This window comes from Clytia hemisphaerica, unplaced genomic scaffold (genome assembly GCF_902728285.1).
Source record: "Clytia hemisphaerica strain Z4C2 unplaced genomic scaffold, Clytia hemisphaerica genome assembly, whole genome shotgun sequence".
NCBI classification, from domain to species: Eukaryota; Metazoa; Cnidaria; class Hydrozoa; order Leptothecata; family Clytiidae; genus Clytia; species Clytia hemisphaerica.
The window spans coordinates 434,145-458,223 of NW_027104594.1; the positions used below are offsets into that span (position 1 = coordinate 434,145).

The 24,079-nt window shown below is 34.2% G+C and overlaps 3 protein-coding genes across 3 annotated transcripts; 2 read left to right on the plus strand and 1 right to left on the minus strand.

Annotated features, from left to right (window-relative positions):
* Positions 1–5,803: 5,803 nt before the first annotated feature.
* LOC136823824 (uncharacterized) lies at positions 5,804–23,453 on the minus strand. Its single transcript, XM_067079994.1, has 3 exons — positions 23,433–23,453; positions 13,609–13,772; positions 5,804–6,976 (listed from the first exon to the last, which is right to left on the minus strand). Exons 1-3 carry the CDS (start codon positions 23,433–23,435, stop codon positions 6,382–6,384), a joined length of 762 nt encoding a protein of 253 aa, XP_066936095.1. The 5' UTR covers positions 23,436–23,453; the 3' UTR covers positions 5,804–6,381.
* On the plus strand, positions 18,020–19,161 carry LOC136823832 (tRNA-specific adenosine deaminase 2-like). The gene has a single exon (XM_067080000.1). The coding sequence runs from the start codon at positions 18,212–18,214 to the stop codon at positions 18,869–18,871; it is 660 nt and encodes a 219-aa protein (XP_066936101.1). The 5' UTR covers positions 18,020–18,211; the 3' UTR covers positions 18,872–19,161.
* On the plus strand, positions 21,442–22,704 carry LOC136823850 (carbonic anhydrase 1-like). Its single transcript, XM_067080011.1, has one exon. The coding sequence runs from the start codon at positions 21,493–21,495 to the stop codon at positions 22,432–22,434; it is 942 nt and encodes a 313-aa protein (XP_066936112.1). The 5' UTR covers positions 21,442–21,492; the 3' UTR covers positions 22,435–22,704.
* Positions 23,454–24,079: the final 626 nt, after the last annotated feature.

Below are 24,079 nucleotides of genomic sequence, written 5' to 3' on the forward strand. Positions count from 1 at the left end.
GGAATGGCCCAATGGTCAATCTCACTAAAGCAAAACATTGCGGCCACAGCATTTCCCTGGATAAAAATTTTGGTCACGTGACCATCCGTGATTTTAGACCAATGAAAACGCTTCATTTCCCCGGATTAAAGTTGTGTCTACACTAACACGCAGGAAATGGCTAGAAAACGAGAGAAAAAACCAGGGGCCAAATTAAATTTTTCTTCCTTCTTGCGGCAAACATAAAAGACTTTAAGAGGTCATTTTTTAAGAAGGGGTGTTAAACATCAATTTGTATAAGTAAGTGATATTTTAGTAACAAGCTCTTACAATTTATTTTGAAGTTTGTTTAAAAAAAACACAAACCCCCGTGCAGATATCTCTTTCTTACTTTGGACCCAATTGGAAGTCTTTGTACTACAGATCATTTGGCAGTGTATTGCAGCCTATACAGAATTGGAATCTAAGTCTGAAGTCGTAACTCCTTTGTCAGTGACCCGCAAGAAGTTTTAGTGCAGACACTGACTTTAGGTTGGTTTGGAAATCGTTTTATTGTGAATGTATTTCACTTTAGATGAATTTTTTTATTTGGTCATGAAAGGTTCAAGGTTTTTTACTTTTTATTTCAATTATTTCATTGATTTATTGAGCTGCAATAGCTGAATGAAAAACGAAGATTTTTGATAGTTATCATCGTGGGCTTGGCCGCCATTTTGAATTTCGATTTTTTTTCTCCTGTACTCAGCAATTTAGAGGTTGTTCGTAATACACGATTTGGCTTACGCGTAACACTTGTGTCACAATTCATAACATATATACGAACTAGCAAAAGACGGGAAACGTTTATTATAATATGGGTAAAAGTACCCCTTTTTTAAACCTGACTGAAATTCGAGCCGTTGCTAGCAACCCTGCGGGGCCCGAGGCCATGTATGCACCCGGCCCAGTGACAGTGACAAGCCGTTACTAGCAACCCTGACCCTACCTAACTGTTGAATCAATTCCAAAAAACAAAACCCCTGGAAACACAGATTCCGGGGTGACTATTATCAGCGATCCGAGGATAAGAAAATAAAAAAAAATGAAGGTAACTTTGGGCGATCCGATATAACTCACTCCTCAAATTTTGAAAACCAACTAAAAAGTCCTTACCTTTGTGAGAAAAATGACAGTTACATCAAAATGCCTCGAAAATGTCAATATGAAAATTGCGTAATCAGAGAACGTGATGTCTCGCTCATTATAAAAAGGCCGAGACAAACTTTCAATAATTGGATTGTTAAATCGAGTTAAGTCTCTTTTGTTAAGTCACCAGGGGGTAAATAAAACAGACCTTGATACATTTATCGTTCGTTTCAACTTGACAATTCGTTTAAAACTCAGCCTCCTAAATATTTGGGGTAGGTAAAATATGTACAAAGAAATTCATACTTTTCCAAAACGGCGAATCTTTAAGAAAGAAGCGAACAATAAAATATAATTACCCTTTCCAAATAAACCTCTTCGGTGGCGAGCGTAGTCTACTCTGACGTAATTGTAAAATTTATGTGATGGGAGTTTGACATAGTAATGTAATGTTGTTTGGGGAATTATGAAGTTCTCTGGAATTTCGATTGCATTTATTCAGGTTGATTTTTTATGACTTCTAATGGTACTTTTTCTAACGAGTTTGATTACTCTGTTCTCACACTTATGTCTTTTTTTTTCGCGTCATTTTCCGTGATTACTTTTATATATATTTTTAAAGACAGGCAAGAAGGCATATTGATGTAACTGAATGAGGGGTCATTTGTTAAAATTGGATAAGTAGTTCCAAAGTTATTCCATTTTCAAACCACAAAAAAAGCTCAATAGTGATAGCCATTTGAAAAATGGTGGTCAAGGTCGACGGTGGTGCCACGAATTCCGAGGGGCCATTTTTTCACCTTGATGTCTAATAAATGGTATATCTTTTTATTGAAGGTAGGTAATGGGATGAGGTTTTTTTCTTTGTTTTCTCTGATAAATTCTGAGTATATATTTAAAAAAAAATAATGAACAAGTTTGGAGTTGTTAAGGATAAGTTGTGATGGATGGAATGTTCTAATTTTGATTTTCGACTTGTTCCACGCAAAAACAACCACACCATATCTCTGAGATCAGATCTTGATTTTTTATGCCCACAACAACACGCTGCTATAAAGTTCTAAAGGGATAGGTGAAAACAAACAATCTAATGAATATGCTATCTCGAATTCATTCGGAAGGAGCATGCTCTTCTAAAATGACTGGGAATGACAACAAAGCTGCGTGATTGTGTTTAAAAATGGGCAGTGTTCCATCTAGAAGACCATTACGCCGTTCATTAACTCAAATCAAATGACTTTGGAGGTTCTTTGAAATGGTGGCCAAATTGCCGTCCCATGTTTTGTCAAACAGTCCCAAGTTAGAGCAGTTGACGGTACCTCTTTGTACCTCTTTTTGACTTCTGCTTGAACAGCTCATCCAACTCGTTGAGTCCGATGCTTCGACATTTCCTTGAGGCTGTTGGAGTCAGCTTACCTAAGGTTGAAATAGTGGGCAAGCAGAGGTTCATCCGGAACAGTTGTGAGGAAGGTGTCTAAGTGTTTTTTGATGTTTGAATACTTCTATGGGGCAGTTTGTCAAATCTCTTATTGGTCTGGGAAGGGTGTTGAATAATTGAGGGCCTTCTTGGGAAAGACTTCCCCTCCAGATATTTTTGTGTTTAATATTGACAGCTTTTAGATTGCAAATTCTCCTCAATCTCTGATTTATATGAGAGGAAATGCCTCCTTTACTTTCGTCATAATCAAAATTCGGGACGTTGCCTTTAATGACGTTCCATATATGAATTATTTGATACCGCTCTCTCCATCTTTCAAGGCTATGCAATTTTACTGATTTGAGTTTTTCCCAATAATTAAGATGTCATGGTATACTGCAATTGCAGTAGTTTTCATTCGTGGTTAGCCTACAAAGGCTTTTAACGGCTACGTATAATCCTGGTTGACAAAGATAAACAAACATCGACTGTAAAAAATTGTATGTGAAGATACCATAAGGGAAGAAATTTTCGCGAGAAGAAATTTTCGCGGAATTTAATTTCGCGAATCAGAGTTTCAAAATGGCAAATTTCGCGGAATTTAATTTCGCGAATGAGCCGATTTCAAAAGTTTCACGGAATTTAATTTCGCGATTGAGAAGAAGTTATCAACTTAGATTAACTTTTAAGCATCACGGAGTTGTTTATATTTGTTTATATTTGATAAAAAATGCACGTTATAATGCTTAAAAATCAATTGTGTCCATCTTTTTTAGTAACACCTGGTCAAAAACAACAAAATAAAAGAAGAAGAAAAAAAATTGAATTTCGCGGAATTTAATTTCGCGATTTAACAATATTGGTGTGTTTCGCGGAATTTAATTTCGCGAATTACGCCCCAATTCGCGAAATTAAATTCCGCGAAAATTTCTTCCGCAAAAATTTCTTCCCTTATTAAGGTAGCTTTTCTTTAAATTAAAAGAATCTGATCTACGGAAAAAAATAATTTGTTTGTGCGTTAAAAAGATATGATAAATTATGTACAAAAATTGCCTGTTTTCTCCTTTAAATCTTGAATTCTGTTTCTTGAATATACTGCAATTGAAAGATGTAAAAGTGACATTTATATCGCAACTGCAGTAAAAAATTACTACGACAATTTTGGGATTTCCCTGACTGAATAAAAAGTATCTTGACAAGGAATAAATAAGCTTTTACCAAAAGAATTATATAAAGAGGTCTAATTTCAGCCATTTTCAGCCAAATCAACTTTTTATCTTCCTGATGCTTTGTGGAAACTTAACCTGTCTATCCTACTGTAACATTCCCGTATGATTCTGATGTACTTGACTAGGGTTGTCAAACCGAGATAAGACGGGGTACTGCAATAAAAAGGTGGGATAAAATGGCTTCAAATTCTACATGGGAGATTCCATTGGAAAGTCTATACATTGCTGCAAAGGGAAAACACCAAAGGGATGGGAAAAGGATTTTTTTCATTTTCAGATTTTTCTGATTTGACAATTGGGTAGTCTAAAATTTCTAGGGGGGACAACCCAGGAAGAAAGAGAAAGAAGATGGTTGGTTTAACAGCGACTTAATAAAAAACGCAATTGAGTTTTAAAATGATAAATTCTCTTTTAATATTGACCATTGGGGTGATATTTCAGTTTGTTGCATTTTTGGACCTACCTCATAGGTCCTATAAATAAACCCATGCCAATTTATGTCAGTATACAAAGCTTTACAAGACAGAGGGCAAAATTCTCTAAAAACTGGCTGAAGCGTTTTTTTCATGAAATTTCTTTTGTCAGATTTTTGTATTTGTGAAATAATTTTTACATTTTTAGGGAAACCAAACAATCTTCTGAATGTGCTTTGATCTTTTGTCTGCCTTTTTTCGTATGATGCTTCCCTATTTTCTTTACACAATTTAAGGTGGTCCCTTCAGATCGTAGCTTGCCAACTTGGTTATTTTTACTTTTGAATTTATCTTAGACATGATTTTCTAGAAATGGTCATAAAAGGATCAAAGTTCTACCCTTTGATGATTTGTCTCTGAATTTTTCCGTCCCAAATTAAAGAAAATTCTGCAGATTTGAAGAATTTGGCTTAATCTTTGTTTAAAGTTCATTTCCATCTGAGACAAAAGGCTTTGTATTGACCACTGCATAAAGCTCTTTGATTCTGAGTAACAATAGTTATGGAAGTGTCATTTTCTGAATCAAAAATCTTAATACTTATCAAATCTTATTAAATAGCATTTCAAATATAAACATTAAAAGTTTATGTATTGGATGGAGGGTCGAGATTAAAATGCCATTAGATGGTAGAAATTACTAACATGTTCGGCCGGGCTGTTTTCAAGGTACTTTAGTGGGATAAACTTTTGCGGGGATTAAATTTTGTGGATGGGCATATCCGCGAAATTCAAAAATTTGGCGGGGAATTAATTTTGCAGTTGATGAGTTCCCTGATTTATTGAGTAATTTCGCGGATCAGGATTAAATCTAATTTTTCTAAAGTGATTCCAAATTTTACAAAATCGGGGTAGCAAACAGAACTTCTCTCAAAATTTTGATATGGTAGTGTGAAAAAAAATTTGAAAAATAACAAAGAGATTTCTTCAAAGCAGGGTTTGACTACTGATTTGTGGATGAAGAAACAACGAAAGAAAGTTGAATTTTTTGCGGATCAAAGAAAGATTTCAATTTTCCGCGGGTACTTAATTTCCCATATGAGGCCCTTCCAAATTTCCAATGGGACTTAATTTCGCAATTTTTGCGGATGACACCAAAAAATTTAATTCCCACAAAAGTTTGCCATTAAAGTTCAGATTCAGATTTTTTAACATAACATAACATTTTGACGTCAAATAAGTATTTTTTGACATGTATTATGGCGTCTGTAAGTGATCTTGAAAAAATAGACACGTAAACACAGACTTAAGGTGCTATCAGTTTTGTTTTAGTTTAAACATTAAAAGTTTACCCATTCTATACAAACACAAAATGGATTTGATCACAGCCTTTCTTTTAGATCTTTTTTATCTTAGCTTCTGGAGAGACTTTGGAGTCTTTTAAAAAACCATACAAGGGGGTGGACGAACCTTTTCAAGTCAAAAAAATATTATTGAAAATAAGTGGATACTTCCTGGAAAATGGCAAATTTTGCAAAAATACCCTTGGAAAGATTCTATTCATATCTTAAAGTGAGGGTGGACGAACTAAAATCCAAGAAGAATTTCCGAAATTCTGGCCCAAATTGAATGACAAAATGATATATGAGAATGTTTAGGACTGACATTGTTACACTCATTTCCTTGTACAAAACACTGTCCAATTTTATAAATGGACGACAAATGGATAAATATTATATTATGATACACTAAGACATTTCTATATTATAATGATAAAATATTCACAACTTCACAATTTGGGAATGTTAGCTCACAAAAAGTCTTATAAATTTTAAGTAATAAATATTTTTCATTTTTGAAGTTATTTTGTAAGATAAACTTCAATATACTAACCTAGCTAGATTGCAGGGAGCATGAAAAAATCTTTTAAAATATAAATAGAACAAAAGTTCTTCAGTTTGTAATAAAAATTCTAGATATAGTCAACTTCTTTCCACAAAGTTTATCATTCTGTTTGCGGTCCTAGTCTGTTTTGACTTCAATATCTTGTTTAATCTCGTTTCAATGGCATAGACATTCAAAAATTGGAGAAAGAAATTTTTTCTCAGTTGCTTTTAATTGATTTGTTTGATGAAGGTATTGAATTTTGAAACACGTTTAGATGTGATATACATCTGGTCTCCCATTTTCCTCATCATTGGTAGCGTAAGAATAATAGTGTCTAATAGGCTAAAGAGTCTACACGTGTCAAAACAAAAAAAACACGTCTTTCTGCTACTGATTTCAATATGTCCAATGCAATGCCTTTTTCTTTAGCTCCAAGCGCTGCTTTGATTTCCTCTTTCCAGATGGTGAGAAAATCCTCTTGTGTCATACCTCTGAACTCCATTTTAATATCCAAGATATGGAAAAGACCTGTATTTTGATCTAAAGAGGGTAATTGTTCAAAAGTTTCCTCCACTTGAGTAATAGTATTCACTATATTAGCAAATGATTCATAATCATATGTTGGAGTGACTGAGACTTTCATCAAATCTGCATAATAAGCAATGACTTGGATTTTGGAGTATAGTAAATCGTCCAGTAGATCTCCACTGATTTTTGCAATCATGATTAATTTGTTTTCGCCGGATACTTTGAGCAGATTTGTGATGACTCCTTGTTGCATGGCGTCTCTCAAGCCAGCATCTTTTTCCCAAGCACGCCAAAAACGTGTGTAGGATAATTTGCCATAGTTGAAGTTGATATCAATGTAAAAACTTTCGGATCCCATTTTGTGCTCTTGAGGTATTGGTTTGACGTTGATGATATTTTGCCTGCAAACAGAAAAAGGAGATATCGTGTTAATTTCAACTTAGTTTGTATTTCAAATAGTTAAAAAACTTTTGATCTGTCCCTTTACGATTGTTATGCTTTGTGCCTGAGTGGATAGGATCAAACTGGGATAAAAAAAATATCTCCTCCTTTTTCATAAAACTTTTCCCACTCATTGTGCTCTTAGGTAGTTTCTAAAATTGAAAAAGCTGGTTCTAGCACAAACTCTCTAGGAAACTGGTTTCATTCTTCAAGCAAGGAATTTGCACTCGAATTATGAACTTTGAAATTTTGCCTTTAGCTAATGCACTTGTATTGAATTTTTCTGGGATAAAACAATTCAGAAAACAACAAAAAGAAAATGTCACAAAATTATGTATCAATTTTGTCATATTCTTTTCTACACACTGTATTTCTACATCCTGGATTTCATTCAAACCCTGAATAAAAAAAAATTAATCAAACATCGCCCTTTATGTTGAGACTTGTAGTCAGTTTGATCTGAAACCTTGATTTGAAATTACTTTACTTAAATGTTTTTATTGAAAGAGATGGCTTACAGAAAGTGAGAAGTTTATCAACAGTTTCTTAGATATTTGAAATGTTTCAAATAAAGATATTTCATATTTTTTTATACTGTAAACTTATTTTACAACTTCACACTTCAAAAGCTATCAGATTGGTCTTGCCTGGAAAAGTTTCTAGGCAATATTTAATATTTTTTGTAAACTTATTTTTTACAACTTCACACTTCACAAGCTAAAAAATTAATATAGTGTTTTCACAAGGTAAACAATTAATATGGCGTTATCTGAAGTTTCAAATGAAAAATAAGATAATTACTAAAAGAATTTGAAGAAAAGATTATAATCATGAGATTCAAAGTTACTGAACGAAGTATCAATTTTTCTGAATAAATCCAATATTGTGAAAATCCTTTGCTTGAAAATTAAAAATTCAGATTTTTAACAATTTTCCTGTTAAAATTTTTCATGAGAATTTGTCGGCAAATGAACGCATTCAAAGGATCTTTGGTCATTAATATGTAATTTTACTTGATTTGAAAAAAAAAAAAGAAAAGTTCTACCTCTTCAAAGGAAAAATACATACAATTAAAAAAGAAGAAATTTGATGAATACACTTCTGTAACAGGATATTTTTGGGAGTGCTAATTTCAGAAAATGTTAATCTGCTTCCAGCAAAAAAGATTTTTTTAAAGATTTTCATCTAAAATGAATATATCATTTATCAAAATGATTAGGTTCTCAAAAAAATTCAGAAGACTTTGTGACACTTTCCTTTCATTGTTTTCGTTTGCTTAACCTAGTGAATAATACCTCAAAAGGTATTATTTGGGGGGAACTACTTTTCTTCAAGCAAAATTTGCGAAATATTAGCAAATTATCAATAAAATCAAAAAAAATTGCTAACTCACCAAAATTATAACTTATTTCATCATTTTGTAAAACGAGCCCTTATTTTTTCAAAAACACTCATAGATCTCAGAATCGTTCTAACTTTTCCTCACTATTTCTCCCACCTTGTCAACTTTCTTGGGTACTCTAAAGTGTTGAAATTAAAAAGAAAAAAAACATGAATTCTCTATGAAAACTTCTTCAATTCATTTGAGACTATTTAAAAAAAAAACTCATCATTTCTATCATAGTTCTGCTTCATAATTTGCACCCTATCTAAACTGTATATTACATCTGCAATATGAAAAAAAAACCACAGGCCTAAAACAACTATGAACATATTCATGTTTTCATTAAAAACACAACAGGATTTCTCATTAATTAAAAAGTCATTAATAAAAGTGATTGATGTGTTGGGTTGCTTAAGTTTTTTTAAGAGGATATCCCTTGAGCTATCAAAAAATTTCCTTGATGGCTTTTTAATTCTGCTATGAATTTATCATTTACATGGACAAGTTCTGTGGTGGGTTTAAAGAAATTGGATCTTAATTTCACTTTCAAAGTTTTCCTAACTACTTTTTAATACTGAGACCAAATTCAAAAAGTTTTAACTTTAAGATTAACTTTCCTCTCAGGGTCTGAAATAACGGTCGGACATCGCTCCTTGTCAGACAAAAAATAATGATTTTCAAGCTAAAGCAACCCTGATCAGACATTTGTCCACCCACAGGAATCGTTATTTTTTTTCTAAGCACTTTTTTATGTTTGTATACCGGCCAAAATAACAAATCAAAAGACTTTTGAAACTAGATCCAAAATTTTCTAACGAAATTCAACTTTTTGTTGTTCACAAGAGAAAGATAATGATATCATCTACTTATATTTAAAATCTCTTTCGGGAGTTTCACCCTCTGAATCTCCACCAGGACTTTGTTCCTGGACCCAATGGGACCACCAGCTTATCAGTGCACAGCTTTGCTGAGCAATTAGAAACTAAATCTAAATTTTACAAAAACGGACCCGCTAACAATGCTTAGAAAAATCTCTGCGAGTCCTCTAGACACCGGCAAGACCCAAAGTCACCCATTATGTGTCAAAACTTTGCAAATAACGATTCTGTATGTATCAGTGGTCTTGACTTGCCTCATTGCTCTTCCAAAATACATTGAAAATTCATTTTTCTACAGTTTTCTATATTTTTTTTTTAAAAAATGACTCTTTTTTCTTGAATCAGATTAAATACCTAACCTTTCTGTATCTGTCAACCTAAAAAAAAAACTTCATTTAATTTATTTTTTGATAAAATCTGATCAAATTGATAAATATTTCATAATAGTTTTGCTCCTTTGATAAAAAATAAAATGAAGGGCAGTTGTTGACAGTTTCAGTTCAGTTTAATCCAGTTAGTTTCAATTGGTTTTTCTCATGGCCTTTCCAAAATATTTACCATTGCAAAGAATGGTCCATTTTCTAGCACAACCACCATAGACATTATTTTGCATCTCTCTGCTGACAAAAACTGCGAAAAAAGTGAAAATTAACACCCACAAAAATTAGTTCCCTTAGAGTAAGTTTAATTTATGAAAGTTATTTATAGTCAGATGGTTTAATAAAGACTTTTGGTCTGAAAATTCCTTTCATGGTCCACCACCGATTTCTCCCTAATTTTTTTCTCAAATCGAAATACTAAAGTATTAGCTATGAAATCAAAGAAAACAATATAATTTTTGAACGTTCGAGTTATAAAAGAATCCACTTTTAGTTACCTTTTTAGAGATTTCAAATTTTCATAATCTCAACTTTGGAAGAAGCTTGGCCAAATAGTCAGGTTGCTGGACCTCAAAAATTTCAAGTTTAGTTAACCTCACTGCGAAGAATCTAATTTGATGCACATTTTATTCTTCATACTTTACTTAAATCATTTCCCTTTACTGGACATTCTAATTCTACCTTTATCCAAAGTACAGATAAAAGTTTTACACCAAAACTCTAAAGTGTTGTCAGTGAACTTTCTGACGCCATGTTGTCTTCCTCTTTGCTTTTGTAATAGAATAGAATGTAACATTAAAAACGTTCGAATTCTTAGACGGGGGTAAGAAATCACACAAACCACCCTTTGATCTTATTACACGCACTTAAACTCAAAAAGCGCTTTGATATTAATTGCTTGATCAAAAGAATTGGATTTCATCAGATACGATTTAGAAATTATATAAATACAACATTTTCAAAAACACTTACAATTTATCAAACCCCCGTTTTTTTTATAGATTACGAATGTAGCAATACATACAACTTTTCGAATGCGAAATGGTTAGCTCAAGCTTCGAACTTTTTTTTATAAACAACAAAAGCGGGCAACAAAGTCAACCCTAATAGTGGCAGAGAATAGCTATCTAATATCGATTGAGCTTTTTCGTATTGATATATTCTGATGGGAGGTCGTCAGTAGCCCGACACTTTCTAGTCCGACAGTAAAAATGCCTGACGTTTGATTTGACGAATGCGTCAGTATTCCGACAAAAATTTTGTCCGACAACGAGTCAAAAAAAACATATAAAACAAAATATGAATCGCCGAAGAGGAGACCGTGTGCTTATAAAAATCCAAAGTTCCGACTTTAAGGTTGGGCCTCTAAACCCGACTTTTCTTAAATTTTGGGAAGCTTATTATTAGGATTAGGCTTTCAAGAGTCAAGAAATTGTATTTAGCTGTTTTTACGACCCTTCTTTTGAGGGGGGGGGGCAACCCTTATAGCATAATTCTGAACATGCAAAAAGGGACGGCCCTAAGTGACTAAATTTTTGATGAGGTGACTAAATTTTAGGGCCGACTAATAATTAAGGCCGACTAAGTTTTGGCCGATAAGGTAATCAAATTAAAATTGACGTGTCCTTTGTTAGTAACGCGGCAAAAGTTCATGGGAAAAAGTGTATGCAGGCAAAAAGTTGTTCCTAGATCGAATAATCGAATAATCAAAATTTATCGGACAAAGTCAAACAAATACTGAACCAAAAATCTAGCAGTCATCGCACTTTAACCCGATCAAAGTAAATTTGTCCCCAAAAATCATTATTTAACAAAAAACAGTTCAGGCTTTTAGAATCATGACATGTGGTATCCTAGAAGATAAGAACACATCCGGGGTGTTCTAGGGTTACCAAGGCGACGGGGGTGTGCCACCCGACTTTTGACCTTCGGACCCTTAGCGGGACTTAGAGGGAGGGGAAAAATTTTTCCCGACCCATAGTGGGGCTAAAATTTGAGTTTGTGATTTTTGCAACCATTAATGGGAGTTTGCAAGTCCAAGGCACGCACCCAATACCCTCCATTTGCCCCCTCCCCCCGAGAAAAATCGTCTCTCAAAGGGTCACTTTTTTACCGATTTATCGAAGTCGGATGATCTGTATATATCACTTTCTTCAGGGGTTTCTAGGGGTTACGAAAAGTCAAAATATTCTCTCGAAGGGTTGGGATTTCTCCCATTTTGGGTCCTTTTAAGGATACGAAAGCCATGAGTGTCAAAAGAATCTCTCTAAGGGTGACTTTTTCGCAAAAGTTTAGCGTTTCTAAGGTCAGAGGACCGGTCCGGTCCGTAAATACCCTGATAGTCCCAGGGGCCATTCGTTTCAAAAAACGACTGTACGAGCGGCCCAAAATTAGGGCTTCGAATCCTGACCCTTACAGTACAGAGAAAATTTAGGCAGATTTGAGTAAATTTGGGCGACACATCGACCCTTGCGGGACAATTTCTTGAATATTTTTTTACCATTTTAAGGTAAAAAAGGGGATGAATTTGAATTAGAAAACGATTTTTTTTTCGACCCTTACAATGCACTTGAAAAGAAAGCTTGGAAAAGGAACCCTTAAGGGCCGCACTTACGGTATGTCGTTTTCCTGGAATGCTCTCCCGGGCTGAGAAAGTCATGATAAAGTATCTATCTTAAGCCCAAATGGAAGGAATGATACTGATAACAAAATAAAAAGAAAAGGGCTTTTTAGTGGAAATTCCTTCCCTTTGATTAATCAGCTAAATTGCCGTACCATAAATAAACACTCTTGACTTCCAAGTATAACGTCTAGGTCTAAGCTATTCAAGAACATCGAATAATCATTCTGTGATTTTGTAAGCAAAAATTAAACTATGACGTCATATTGGTCACTTTCTGCATTAATAATCCTTTTTTCACTTGATTTTTACCCTATGAGATAAACTTTTTTTGAAATCTACATCAAATTTCCGATCCAACGATGTATAATATCACCATATTTGTGGAGGTTCAAATTTCACCTTAGCTTGACCGCCCTGATGACGTCACAAAATCTTTAACAAAAGACCTGGAAAAACGAGTAAAGGAGGTGGATAGAAAATGGCCAGTAAAAATTTTTCTGAATCCTTTGATGTTATATAACAAGTTCCAAAAGGTTTTAGATTCTTCGCACTAAGATTTCTAAAAAAAGTGGTCCAGCAACCTGACTAAAATATTTCGAGGGTCTCACAGAGGGTTTCTTTAGTCCAAAAGCAGATCTCAAACTTTCTCTCTGGTTATTCTTTTAAGTTTATTTAAATAAAATTTGAATTATGTCTGATTATGTAAATAAAGTAGGACCCAGCTAATTCAATAGAATGTAAATTTTGTTCAGAATAAATCTATTTCCACTTTTTGCTCACAATAACTTTTGATTTGATATTGCCATGAACCCATTAAAGTATATTTCTACCAACAATAAAACAACCCGAGCTCTCTAGGTCATAATTGCTTCGTCAGGTTGTGTTACTTTCCATGTCCCTGCTAAATTTGTTTTTCAAGTCAACCTCTCATTCATGTTTCGGTTTTGTTTGTTTTGACTTACAACTTTATATTTGTTTTCAAGAACTTTAAAATCTATGTTAAAGCTTCTAAAACAAAACAAACATCATTTTTCTTTTTAAAAACTATAACCAAATCGCCTTTGGCGCCTATTAAGGGCCCTGAAATAACTTCAATTTTCCTTTGTATAAAGAAATGAGTAATATATTGACTTTCTCTAACTTTCTACATTTATAATAGGTAACGACTCACCTGATATTTAAAGTAATCTAAATTAAGAGAACCACAATTATACACTTGTTAACATGTGATATGGCTGATAGGGTATTAAAGATATCAAATAATTTGGCAAAACTTTTTGCGAATTTCAATTTACTACAGCTTACTAAAATATCAAATTTCACTTACGTGTTTTCAGTAGATGAATTCCTTCCTTCTTTAGGAGGATTTTGGTGTTGTGCGACAGGTTGTTTTAATTGCTGTATACTTGTTGGTGAGGTTGTCCTGTCTTCTCCTTTGTTGCCACAACAACTGGTGATGACCAAGTTTCCTTTCTTGCTCGTACCAGACCCCTGTAATAAACAAACGGAAAATTAAATCACCTTTACCACACTGTTAGAATATTGCTCTATATCTTCAGTCAACTCTCTCTATTTCGATTTCTTCTTTGAGAACGATTCGAATTAAGGAGATTATTTTATTTGAAGCTCAAGTCTGAGGGGACCAATATTTATTTCGAATAACAAAAAGAGAGGTCCGAATTAGAGAAATCATTATCACCTCACTGTTAAATCGCTATTTTGATTCTACTGTAAGGTATTACAGGTATCACAAGTCCTTATTCAAATAAAGCTCTCTAGCTTTCCTTGCCTCTCAGCTCTAGTTTAGACGGCCGACTTTCTGCCCTGCCTATTCTAATTGCTAGAGTACACGTTTTTTTTTTTTTTATAAGAACGTCAAAAATTTTCGAAGCCTTCGGATGTTCTTAGTTTTTTGGATTTGAAGCCTAAAAATGTTCTTAAAATGTTCTTATTTTCAGCATTTTTTGAGCATTTTGATGTAATTTCTTAAGAAAATATATGTTTTTAAGTCTCCAAAGCCTTACAATGTTCTTAGAATGTTCTTAAATTTTTGGGCCTCGAAGCCTTATGTTCTTATATAGTTTGTTCTTATAAAAAAAAAAACGTGTAGGCAGAAAGAGGGCACAAAGTTGGTTGTTAAAATCTTTGCTTGGAAAGGTTTGAAAGAAGACATTGCATTGACGTCAAAAGTCGCACTTTAGACAGCCCACTTTATGCCCTCTTTAATTCACGATTAGAATAGGCAGGGCAAAAAGTGGGCCGTCTAAACTAGAGCTCAACTTCAACAACTGCCTCTCTTCAAATAATCTGCAGGCACCCTGTGATAGTTAAACCTGAACATGAATCCGCCTTAAAAATCTTGACAAATATTCTATTCCTCAGGCACTCTGAGTTTTACACCCTATGTTGAGAAGAAACCTTCTAAAGTTTGGTAAAGTTACAGCTTGTAGATGATAAGCCAAGCGTCAATGCAACCCAGTCAAGTGTCAGTGAAAATGTAGAATAGATTTTCCAGTTAAAAAATATAATACTAAGCTTATCCAACGTTTAGTATAATAAATATTAATTTCATAATTAACAGCAAGCTCTCAGATTTATCAAAAAGGGGGAATCGCAGCATTTAATCTTATTAGTTTTTTAATGAAATGCCTCTCTTGAGATGTTAAGTCTTTTTTCTCTCTTTGTTTGGCTGTTATAAGAAAAATCCCTATCTAAGAAAATTCTTTTGCGTTTTGCATGACAATAACAATTTACAGTGTAGTCTCCATATTTCGAACATGGAAATTTTGAGCTATGCAGTTTATTGAATGGACTACAAAACCTGTCCGAGTTAAAGAGACATTCCAGTTCTGGAGACTCCACTGTATAAATTCTTATTATGGATCCTTGTTTTTTGGTTTTCTTAATATAAAGCTTTCTTATAAATAACTGGTTATTAAAACGCACCCAGTTGTTGCACTGTGGTTTGTAATTAACACGCTTTTTTTTCATTAGAACATCAAAAAGATTTAGAGCCTTCGTGTGTTCTTAGCTTTTTGGGTTTAAAAGCTTAAATTGTTTTTAAGTATTCTAATTTTTAAGCATTTCTTAAATTTTGGTCTAAGAAATTACAAAAAGTCCTCAAAATACTCTTAAATTTTTTGACTTCAAAGACTTCAAAGTCTAATGTTCTTAGAGAGATAAAACATCCAACACTGTTAATGACAGCTCATTTGATATAATTATCAAGTTTTAAATTAATTTATGTAAAAACTTCCTTGACTGAGATATAGGCTGATCAAATACTTTGCTCTTACTCTCAACAAGGTTAGCCCATGATTATTGATTAGACTTTTTTCCCAGCACCTTTCAGTCTGCATCAATGACACGTCATTTTTTATAAGAACGCATTTTATTTTCATGCCTCTAATTTTCGCGCCTTAATTTTCGCGCTCCTCATGAAATAGGATATTCGCGCACCCATAAATTTTGGCGCATCTTGTGATCTGCGATATTTTTTGAGTGTTTTGGTCACATTAAGCACATCTTAAGGCCATTTTGAGTTTAAAATTCAAAAAGTCAATAACATCCGAAGGCTTCAGAAATATTGGATGTTCTTAAAAAAGGACGTTTACCAGATATTCTGATATTCTGTACCAGAGGTATATCTCACGTTATATCGTTTCGTAGTACCTGTACGGCAATGAATTTTGAATTAGCCATAGATATCGGGTCTATGTACAGAAGACTAATATTCTGAAGACTATTCAAAATTTTAAAATTTAAAAACAGTCAAGCAATATTTTTCGGTGGTATCACCATTCTCAAGCTTATAAAAAATACAAGTGTTCTATCACCGAAATATATTGCTTGATTGTTTTTAAATTTTAAACTTTGAAAAAAAGCTTCAAATTATAACATATTCAAAATTTAAATGAATGAAATTTAGATGAAATGAATTTTGAAATGCATCCTTGAAATGAACATCTCCAAAAAATATTTTTGTAATTATTATACCATACCTGGTCTCCTCTCTTATTGCATTGGTGATTTACGCATGCGCTTAGAAATTTGAAATTTACCTCAAGTAAAGAAGTTGACATCTTGGTTCAAGATCTGAATTTTCTTTTGATTAGCTTACCTTCTTTTATACGATATCCACAAATATAACAATCAATTTTTGGAAATCTTTGAAATATAAGACTGCATTCAAAAAAATGTAAATTTTTCGTCAAAGATCTTTATCAGTCGTGCTTTAGCTCTAGTTTAGACGGTCCACTTTTTGCCCTGCCTATTCTAATTGTGAACTAAAGAGGGCATAAAGTGGGCTGTCTAAAGTGATGCATAGCCCTCTTTTGACGTCAATGCAATGTCTTTCCTTCAAACCTTTCCAAGCAAAGATTTTAACAACCAACTTTGTGCCCTCTTTCTGCCTACTCTAACAATTAGAATAGGCAGGGCAGAAAGTCGGCCGTCTAAACTAGAGCTAATTCATTCAAAGGTGGCTGAATTCTCAGTTGGGTATTATTTTTCTTCTTTACTTTCAGTGACATTTTAAAAAAGAAAAGAAAAAATTCATTTACAGAATTATGAAAGAATTAATATTTCAAGTCCCCATATCTGAAAAGGCCGTCAACGTTCGAACGCTTTCATTAGACAACGCTGTCATGATTTGGGTAGGTGAGACTAACGAATTCGATAAATTAAACATTGCCTCGATAAGTCAAGACATGAAGATGACGTCATCGGTTGATTTGATTGGTCAAAGTTCATTGACAATGAGTCAAAAATTGTGCAAAAGATTGAAAAAGCAAGTGCTTCTAAGCTATAATGTGGCGGAGGAGAATCTGTCGGAAGCTAGTCTAACTGAAGACTTGATTATGAAAGGTATTATCAATCGATTGGCTGCGGATCAAGGCTAGATGGTGGAATCAAAATGTCTAAGTCTAGCGGTGAAGAAATTCTTCCAATATGCTGCTTTTGTTGAAATGAAGTCCATATTGTATGAGAATACCCCTTTCTACATTATCCCTTGTAAATATTATCTCACTTTAGTTTTGGTGAGCATGGGAAGAGTAACAACACGTGTATAAATGGCGCAATTCAAGCTTAAAATATTCCAGAATTTTCGTTTTTAGTATTCTTAAGATATGTGCAAATTTTCCGAAGTGAAAATTCTCTAAAATTCTGAAAAGGGTTTCGTCATTCATTATGCAGCCACTTCAGTTTTAAACTTTTCTTGCTAAGGTGATACTTGTTGCGACTAGCTCATCAATATTAGTTTGGTCACCGGTCGGTCAATTGTGGCTGATTCAAGTTCCCGGGGGGTATGTCCGAGCCAAAGTTCGAAGATTTGAGAGACTGAATTAGACGTTTTGCGACCCTTTGGAAACCATTTTTCCAATTGTTAATTTATCGTTTTTGTACCCCTTTGAAAGACTTTCCAGGATTTACCCTTTATAGCTTTCACATACCCGACAACCATCTTGCCCAAGTACCCCCCCCCCAAGACTAATGCATTCCTTACTTCTGTTAGCAGTCATTTCTGACCGTCCCTTTTAATCCATATTTCAGTCATTATTAGCTGCCTTTAATTTCGTGTACGTTATTGGATTTAATTTTCGTGGATATTAATTAAAATAAAAGCGTTTTTCGCGTTTTTTTTTCGCCAAACCGCGAAATACAATTTTTTCCAATTTTATCAATAAGTTTGAAAAATCCCTAGGAAAATGAAAAAAATTTGTCTAAAAAGGGCAAAAACCGTGAAAATTAAAACCCGCGAAATGCAATTTTTCCGATTTTTTTTTTCGACCGGGAATATTAGTTTCCGCAAAAATTAGTTCCAATAAGATAGGTTTTATAATTCATAGAAGTGTATTTCTCAGGTCTATCTTACATAGTTTTATTTTCTGTTGTAGATTTTGTGAATAAAGATAAGGCGAAATAGCAATATGACAACTAACGAGAAAGGAACGTTACCAGTAAATTCTCTTATTGAGGACCAAGACATATTTTACATGAAACAAGCTCTCAAGCTCTCCAAAGAAACTCTTGAAAGACGTGAAGTCCCTATCGCCTGTCTTATTGTTTACAAGAATAACGTCATTGCTCGTGGCTCTAACGACGTCAACCGTACGAAAAACGCTACACGGCACGCTGAGCTTTTGGCGATCGAAGAGGTACGTGATTATGCGAAAACGGAATCGTTAGACTTGACGCAAGTTTTTAAAGACTCTACTTTATACGTGACAACGGAGCCTTGTGTTATGTGCGCGGCCGCTTTAAGGCTAGTCGGTTTAACAAACGTTGTATACGGATGTGGGAATCAACGTTTTGGAGGTTGTGGATCAAGGCTAGATGCTCATTCGAGGATGCCTGGGAACAATACTACAGAAGAAGTACCACCTGTTGCGAAACGATTAAAAATGGACGCTCTATCTGGTAGTTGTTTGGTTGCTATGGGTGATCCTTTAGTTTGTCGGACAGGCATAATGGCGGATGAAGCTGTGAATATGTTGAAATTATTTTACGCCGGTGAGAATCCAAACGCGCCGAACCCGAAAGATAAGAGTGGGCGAATGGAAGCATTAATGAAAGAAAAAGAGAGTTGAGGATGTAAGCTACGTGAGTGAAATTGTTCTGGGCTGCATTGAAGAATGGTTGAAGTGTTGAATACTAGAGGTTGGTGCGTAAGATAACATTTTTGTCAAGTAAATTATACAAACTTAATACAAAGAAATCACGTCTTCGTCACCCGAATTGGGTTGAAATTCAATCCACCCTAGTCAAGATTCGCAATTTGTGAGCTCACAAATTTGACGTGCGGCCGCGTACTCAGTCACTTTTGGCTATGGGTTAATATGCATGTGCGTATTGAAGATTTCAATAGTATTGATGCATGGATGAAAGCGCTAAGCTTTATTTTTTGGACCAAATTCTGAATGTGACTATACCGAAAAGCTGAAAAAGTTTTTGAGTTGCTAAAAAATAAAGCGGTGTTGTACTATTACATACAAGTATAGTAAAAGAAAAGGTTTGGCTGTGAAAAAACATAGTTACCATTTTCGATTAATTTCAACAGCCGTTTATTTTGTATATTGTTATGAATCACTTGATGCCCAAATGTTATATCCAATCCGTGGTTTTGTGGTGTCCATTTTTCTTCCCTAAAGTTTCCCAACAATTTTTAACTATCCTATCGACTTCACTTTTCACATTTTTTTGATTTTTCGTGATAAAATGTACTTTCTTTTCTTGTTTCCCTTTTTAAATTTTGTCGCACTTTGATGGGAAAAATAATCAACTCTGTGAATATCTTTGTATCCTTTATGTAAATACTGTGATTTTTTACCTCCTGGTTTACACTTTAGCTCTGTTTAATTTAGTATAAATTTGACTTTGGTCCAGGGGGTTAAGTTTTGATTTGAACAGGTTTACCTATTTTTAAACATTGATTATTTACCCCCTGGGTGGCTTTCCGGTTTTATATTTTCTTGGTATAAATTCTGCTTTTATCCAAGGGTTTATTTCTTATATCAGCAAGATATCCTTCCTGAAAAAAACTTGTTTTATTAGCCCCCGTTTTCCTTGTTTGAGTATTCTTCCAGGGGGTTCGAATTTTTATCTCAATAAATCAGGCCAATCCATTTTAAATTACAAGCAACCCAAACCCTTACTGTTTCTTAGATAACTGAAATTCCTTTTCTTGATATTCCTATTAATTATTTCACTGTTAAAATTTAACTACCCCTAGATATTAGTCTTAAAATGAAAATCTCTCAAAATTGCAAATTTCTTAGAAATTTTCTTTAGCTACCCCCTAAGGATATCATAAAGTTGGAGATGTGTTTTAGAAATGTGAAGAAAAAAACTTTACCCAAGTCCAACGTTTTAACCAATTGAGCACCACTGGTATCAGACGAGATCGCGCGATCTTTTCGGTCCTATACCAGGTCTGAACCTACCCGCCTGCCCTGTTTTTTACCCTGCCCGAATTAACAACTAAGGTGATATTGGCATTTTTTTCTTAGTTCTGATGTGAACATGCATTAATAAAAAGTATTTAAAATTTGTTACGGAGTGAGGGATTTTAATAGGTTTAGACGGCCTGCCTGCCTGTTCTAATTGCGAATTGAAGTGAAGTGGGCATAAAATTGGCTTTCCAAAGTCAATGCACTGCCCTCTTTTGACGCCAATGCAATATCTTCTTTCAATCTTTTTCAAGCAAACATTTTAATTGCCAACTTTGTGCCCACTTTTTGCCTAGTCTAACAATTAGAAAAGGCAGAGCAGAAAGTTGGCCGTCTAAACTAGAAAAGGTTGAATGGTTCAAGTATTGCTCTTCGCTTCATCCTTTTTACACCAAGCTTCTGTGATGCAAATAATTTTGAAATTGAAATTTAGTTGTTTCAAAAAATATTTGAAATCGTTAAAGTTTTTTTATACTTATTATATACTCATATATATTTTTATACTTATTTATATATACTTCTGATGTTAAGATTAAGAATAAAAAAGTCCTGGTCATAATTATTGACCATTAAACGACGACAACGTATATTAAAAACAGCAGAAAAGATGAACCAGGGGGTAAAACATACTCAAAAAGTTCCATTAAACTTGAAAAAAATGTCCTAATTTTCGAGCTGATACGTTTTACACAAAAAACGAAAAAAGAAAGAAATTTTAAATTATACAGTTTGTGTCGGCTTCTTTGTAACCATGGAAACTAATTTGATTACAGGATAAACAATACATTTTTGCTTGTTTAGTCGAGGTCCTAATTTTTAAGAGGCTCGTTTTTTGGAAGATGTATCTGGCTGTTTACGTAATTCCAAAAATACTTTCTGATCAATTTTATTTATAAGAATATCACATCAGAACTGCAAAATCTTGGAGATATTTTTATGTTAATGAAGAGCGGGTGATGTGATAAAAGTTTTTAGGAGTTTTCTTTTAATCTAGAATGACGTCATCAGAGCAAACATTGAGAGGTCTTTTTTGACACAGATAGTTTTTTTAGTTACGTAAAGTTATATTTCAAAAATCACCATGTAAGTAAAATACATAACTAGGTTTTTAGTTACGTAATTTTAGTGATCATCTTCCTTTATAAGAACTAAGTTGTCCAAAGCTGTTTGGATTCCATTTGATTTGTTTTATTTTTTCTCGCTTCAGCAATAAACTAATAAAAGCAAACAAACAAACAAATTATCCTAGACAACATATCAATATGGTAGCAATCATTCGACGAACATTCAAACTAGCCTGTGCTCCAAATCAATCCAAAGCCTTCATTTCTGCTGCAATCAAGAGGCTTTCCACTACAACCAACACTCCATCGTATTGGGACTACTCTCCATCGCATGGACCTACTGAATGGTCGAAAACCTGGCCTACGAGCGGCACTCGACAGTCCCCGATCGATTTATGCACCAAGACAGCTGTCTATGATTCTAACCTACAATCTTTTATCCTAGACAAGAAACCTGTCTCTTTTACAGCTACTAATCTAGGTAATAATGTGTCGATGACACCACATCAGGGAAGTGAGATCTTACTTCAAAATGGTCCGCTACCGAATGCGTACCGCTTCGCTGAGATGCATATGCACTGGGGCGAGGTCACTGTTTGTGGATGTGAGCATACACTAGACGGGGAACGCTTCGCTGGTGAACTCCACCTAGTGCATTGGAACACAAGGTACGTTGAGCAGCCACAGGCTATGGATAAACCCGATGGTTTGGCGGTTTTGGGCGTATGGTTAGACGCCCAAGAGGACCACCCTCACCACCCTGGTTTGGATTTGATTCTTGATATGTTTGGACGGGTCAGCCAGGAGGGTAGCCAAACAAAAAGTGCAAGTGAGTTTTCTCCTTATCAATTACTGCCTGCCAAACAAGATTCGTTTTTCACGTACCTCGGCTCTCTCACGACGCCACCTCTTCTAGAAAGTGTGGTCTGGACCGTCTTTATGGAGCCAATTAAAATCTCTATGAAACAGTGGACCCAACTTAACGGCGTCACGACTTCAAAGGGTCCTCATGGTGGGGATCGGTTTTGTAAACAATGTGCAACGTCCACAAATTCACCCTCTGTGATTTCAAATAATTTTCGAGAAGTGCAAGATTTGAAGGGAAGAGTGGTTCGTAGCTCTGTTAATCTCGTAAAATGATAAGGACCTATTTACATTGTAAATGAACTAAATTTATGGCTTCATTTACACTTTATTTATTGATGCAAATTAACAATCAAATATTCAATTTCTAAGTATTTTCCAAATAACATATTTCCAAAGCATTTTTACATTTACGTATTTTTTAGAAATTGTAACTATATACTATTATTAACTTTATTTATGAATTTTTTACCATACGATACGAGATAAACTGATTTTTATAGAGCTAGGTAACTTATACTGTAGCTAGGTATATTAAAACAATTAAAGCCATTGGCACCTATTCGAAATTAGTGTAAACCTTTTTCAGACCTCCGGTTCTAAAAACGGTTGTAGTATCTATGAGGCTAGCAAAATCATTGAACAGAAAAATTAAGTCTCTCAAAAGATAGCAAATTCGCAAATTCGCAAAGTCTGATACAAAAACATGATATGTTATATCGTCAGGTGGTCTAATGTCGACATCCCTCTTCTAATTTCGACATCCTTCTTTAGAGTTAGGAATAGCATTAATATCGGAATCCCTGATGGAAATTATTTTTATTAGCTTAGCAATCAGAGAGGAAAAACGATTTTGTCTATCTGTGATTCCGACCTTCCTTTAATTCCCATCTCTAAAAAAGGGTGTCGAAATTAGAAGAGGGATGTCGACATTAGGCCAACTTACGGTAGACTGTAGAAAGTAGTTTGACTTTGTATTGTCTTTAAATGTCCTAATCTGCTTATACCAGAAAACGCAGAAAATGTCTTGTCGAAAAATCTCGTATAGTCCTTTGGGAGAACGCGACGGTCTTTTGGAATAACTAATTACTCCAGCATAGATTATTTTAATTATAACGTCATTTAATTGACACAACTGTTACCTAGGGACGAGATAATTTATCCCATTTGTCCTGGCTGAGCAGGGCTGAGGAAAAGTAATGCATGCTTGAGTAATTTGTTATCCAATAGACCGTCGCGTTCTTCTAAATGGTTATTAAAAATAACTTTCTTACCATTTCATAGAACTTGATAATTTAGTCTTCGCCCAACATAATGTCACCACTCAGCCCTCTCTTGCAATTATATCAAGATTGTACTTCTAGTCTTAGTAACTTAGTTACTCAACTCTGTTCAACTATAGAAACTACTTGTTTAGAATGAATGAAGTAATTCGCTCTGTAGTAGAAACGAGCACTCTAATTGTGAAGAGACAATTTGACTCAAGAAGCTATTTGTTTAAATATATCATGAAGGAGCTTAAGATGATCGCTTTCTAAGCCCATTCAGACATGTCAAATTCGTTAAAATTTTGCACAAATAGGGATTAATCAAACATAAGAAATGAAGTTTTCCCATCAAATACCTTTGTCCAATCTACCAATCATTACAGACGAAATCCTTTTTCTTTGTTCGATTTCAGTTTGGAACAAGTTTTATGATTTTGTTTTATACCTTTTTATTTTTGTTCAATATATTCTTTTTCTTTTATGAGAACAATTTCATGAGAACAATGAGGCTCAAAAATGCTTAAAAATAAGAACAATTTAAGAACAGGATAAGAACAATTTGAGGCTTAAAATGTTGAAAAATAAGAACAGCTGAGTCTCAACCAAAGTTTACTGGTTCTTATAAAAAGAGAGTGAATACAATTGTAACATGA

Coding starts and splice junctions, on each gene's coding strand:
- LOC136823832 (XM_067080000.1), top strand. CDS start 18,212: ATGACAACTAACGAGAAAGGAACGTTACCAGTAAATTCTCTTATTGAG.
- LOC136823850 (XM_067080011.1), top strand. CDS start 21,493: ATGGTAGCAATCATTCGACGAACATTCAAACTAGCCTGTGCTCCAAAT.
- LOC136823824 (XM_067079994.1), bottom strand. Junction 6,977..13,608: donor AATTCATCTACTGAAAACAC/GTAAGTGAAATT, acceptor TTCTGTTTGCAG/GCAAAATATCATCAACGTCA.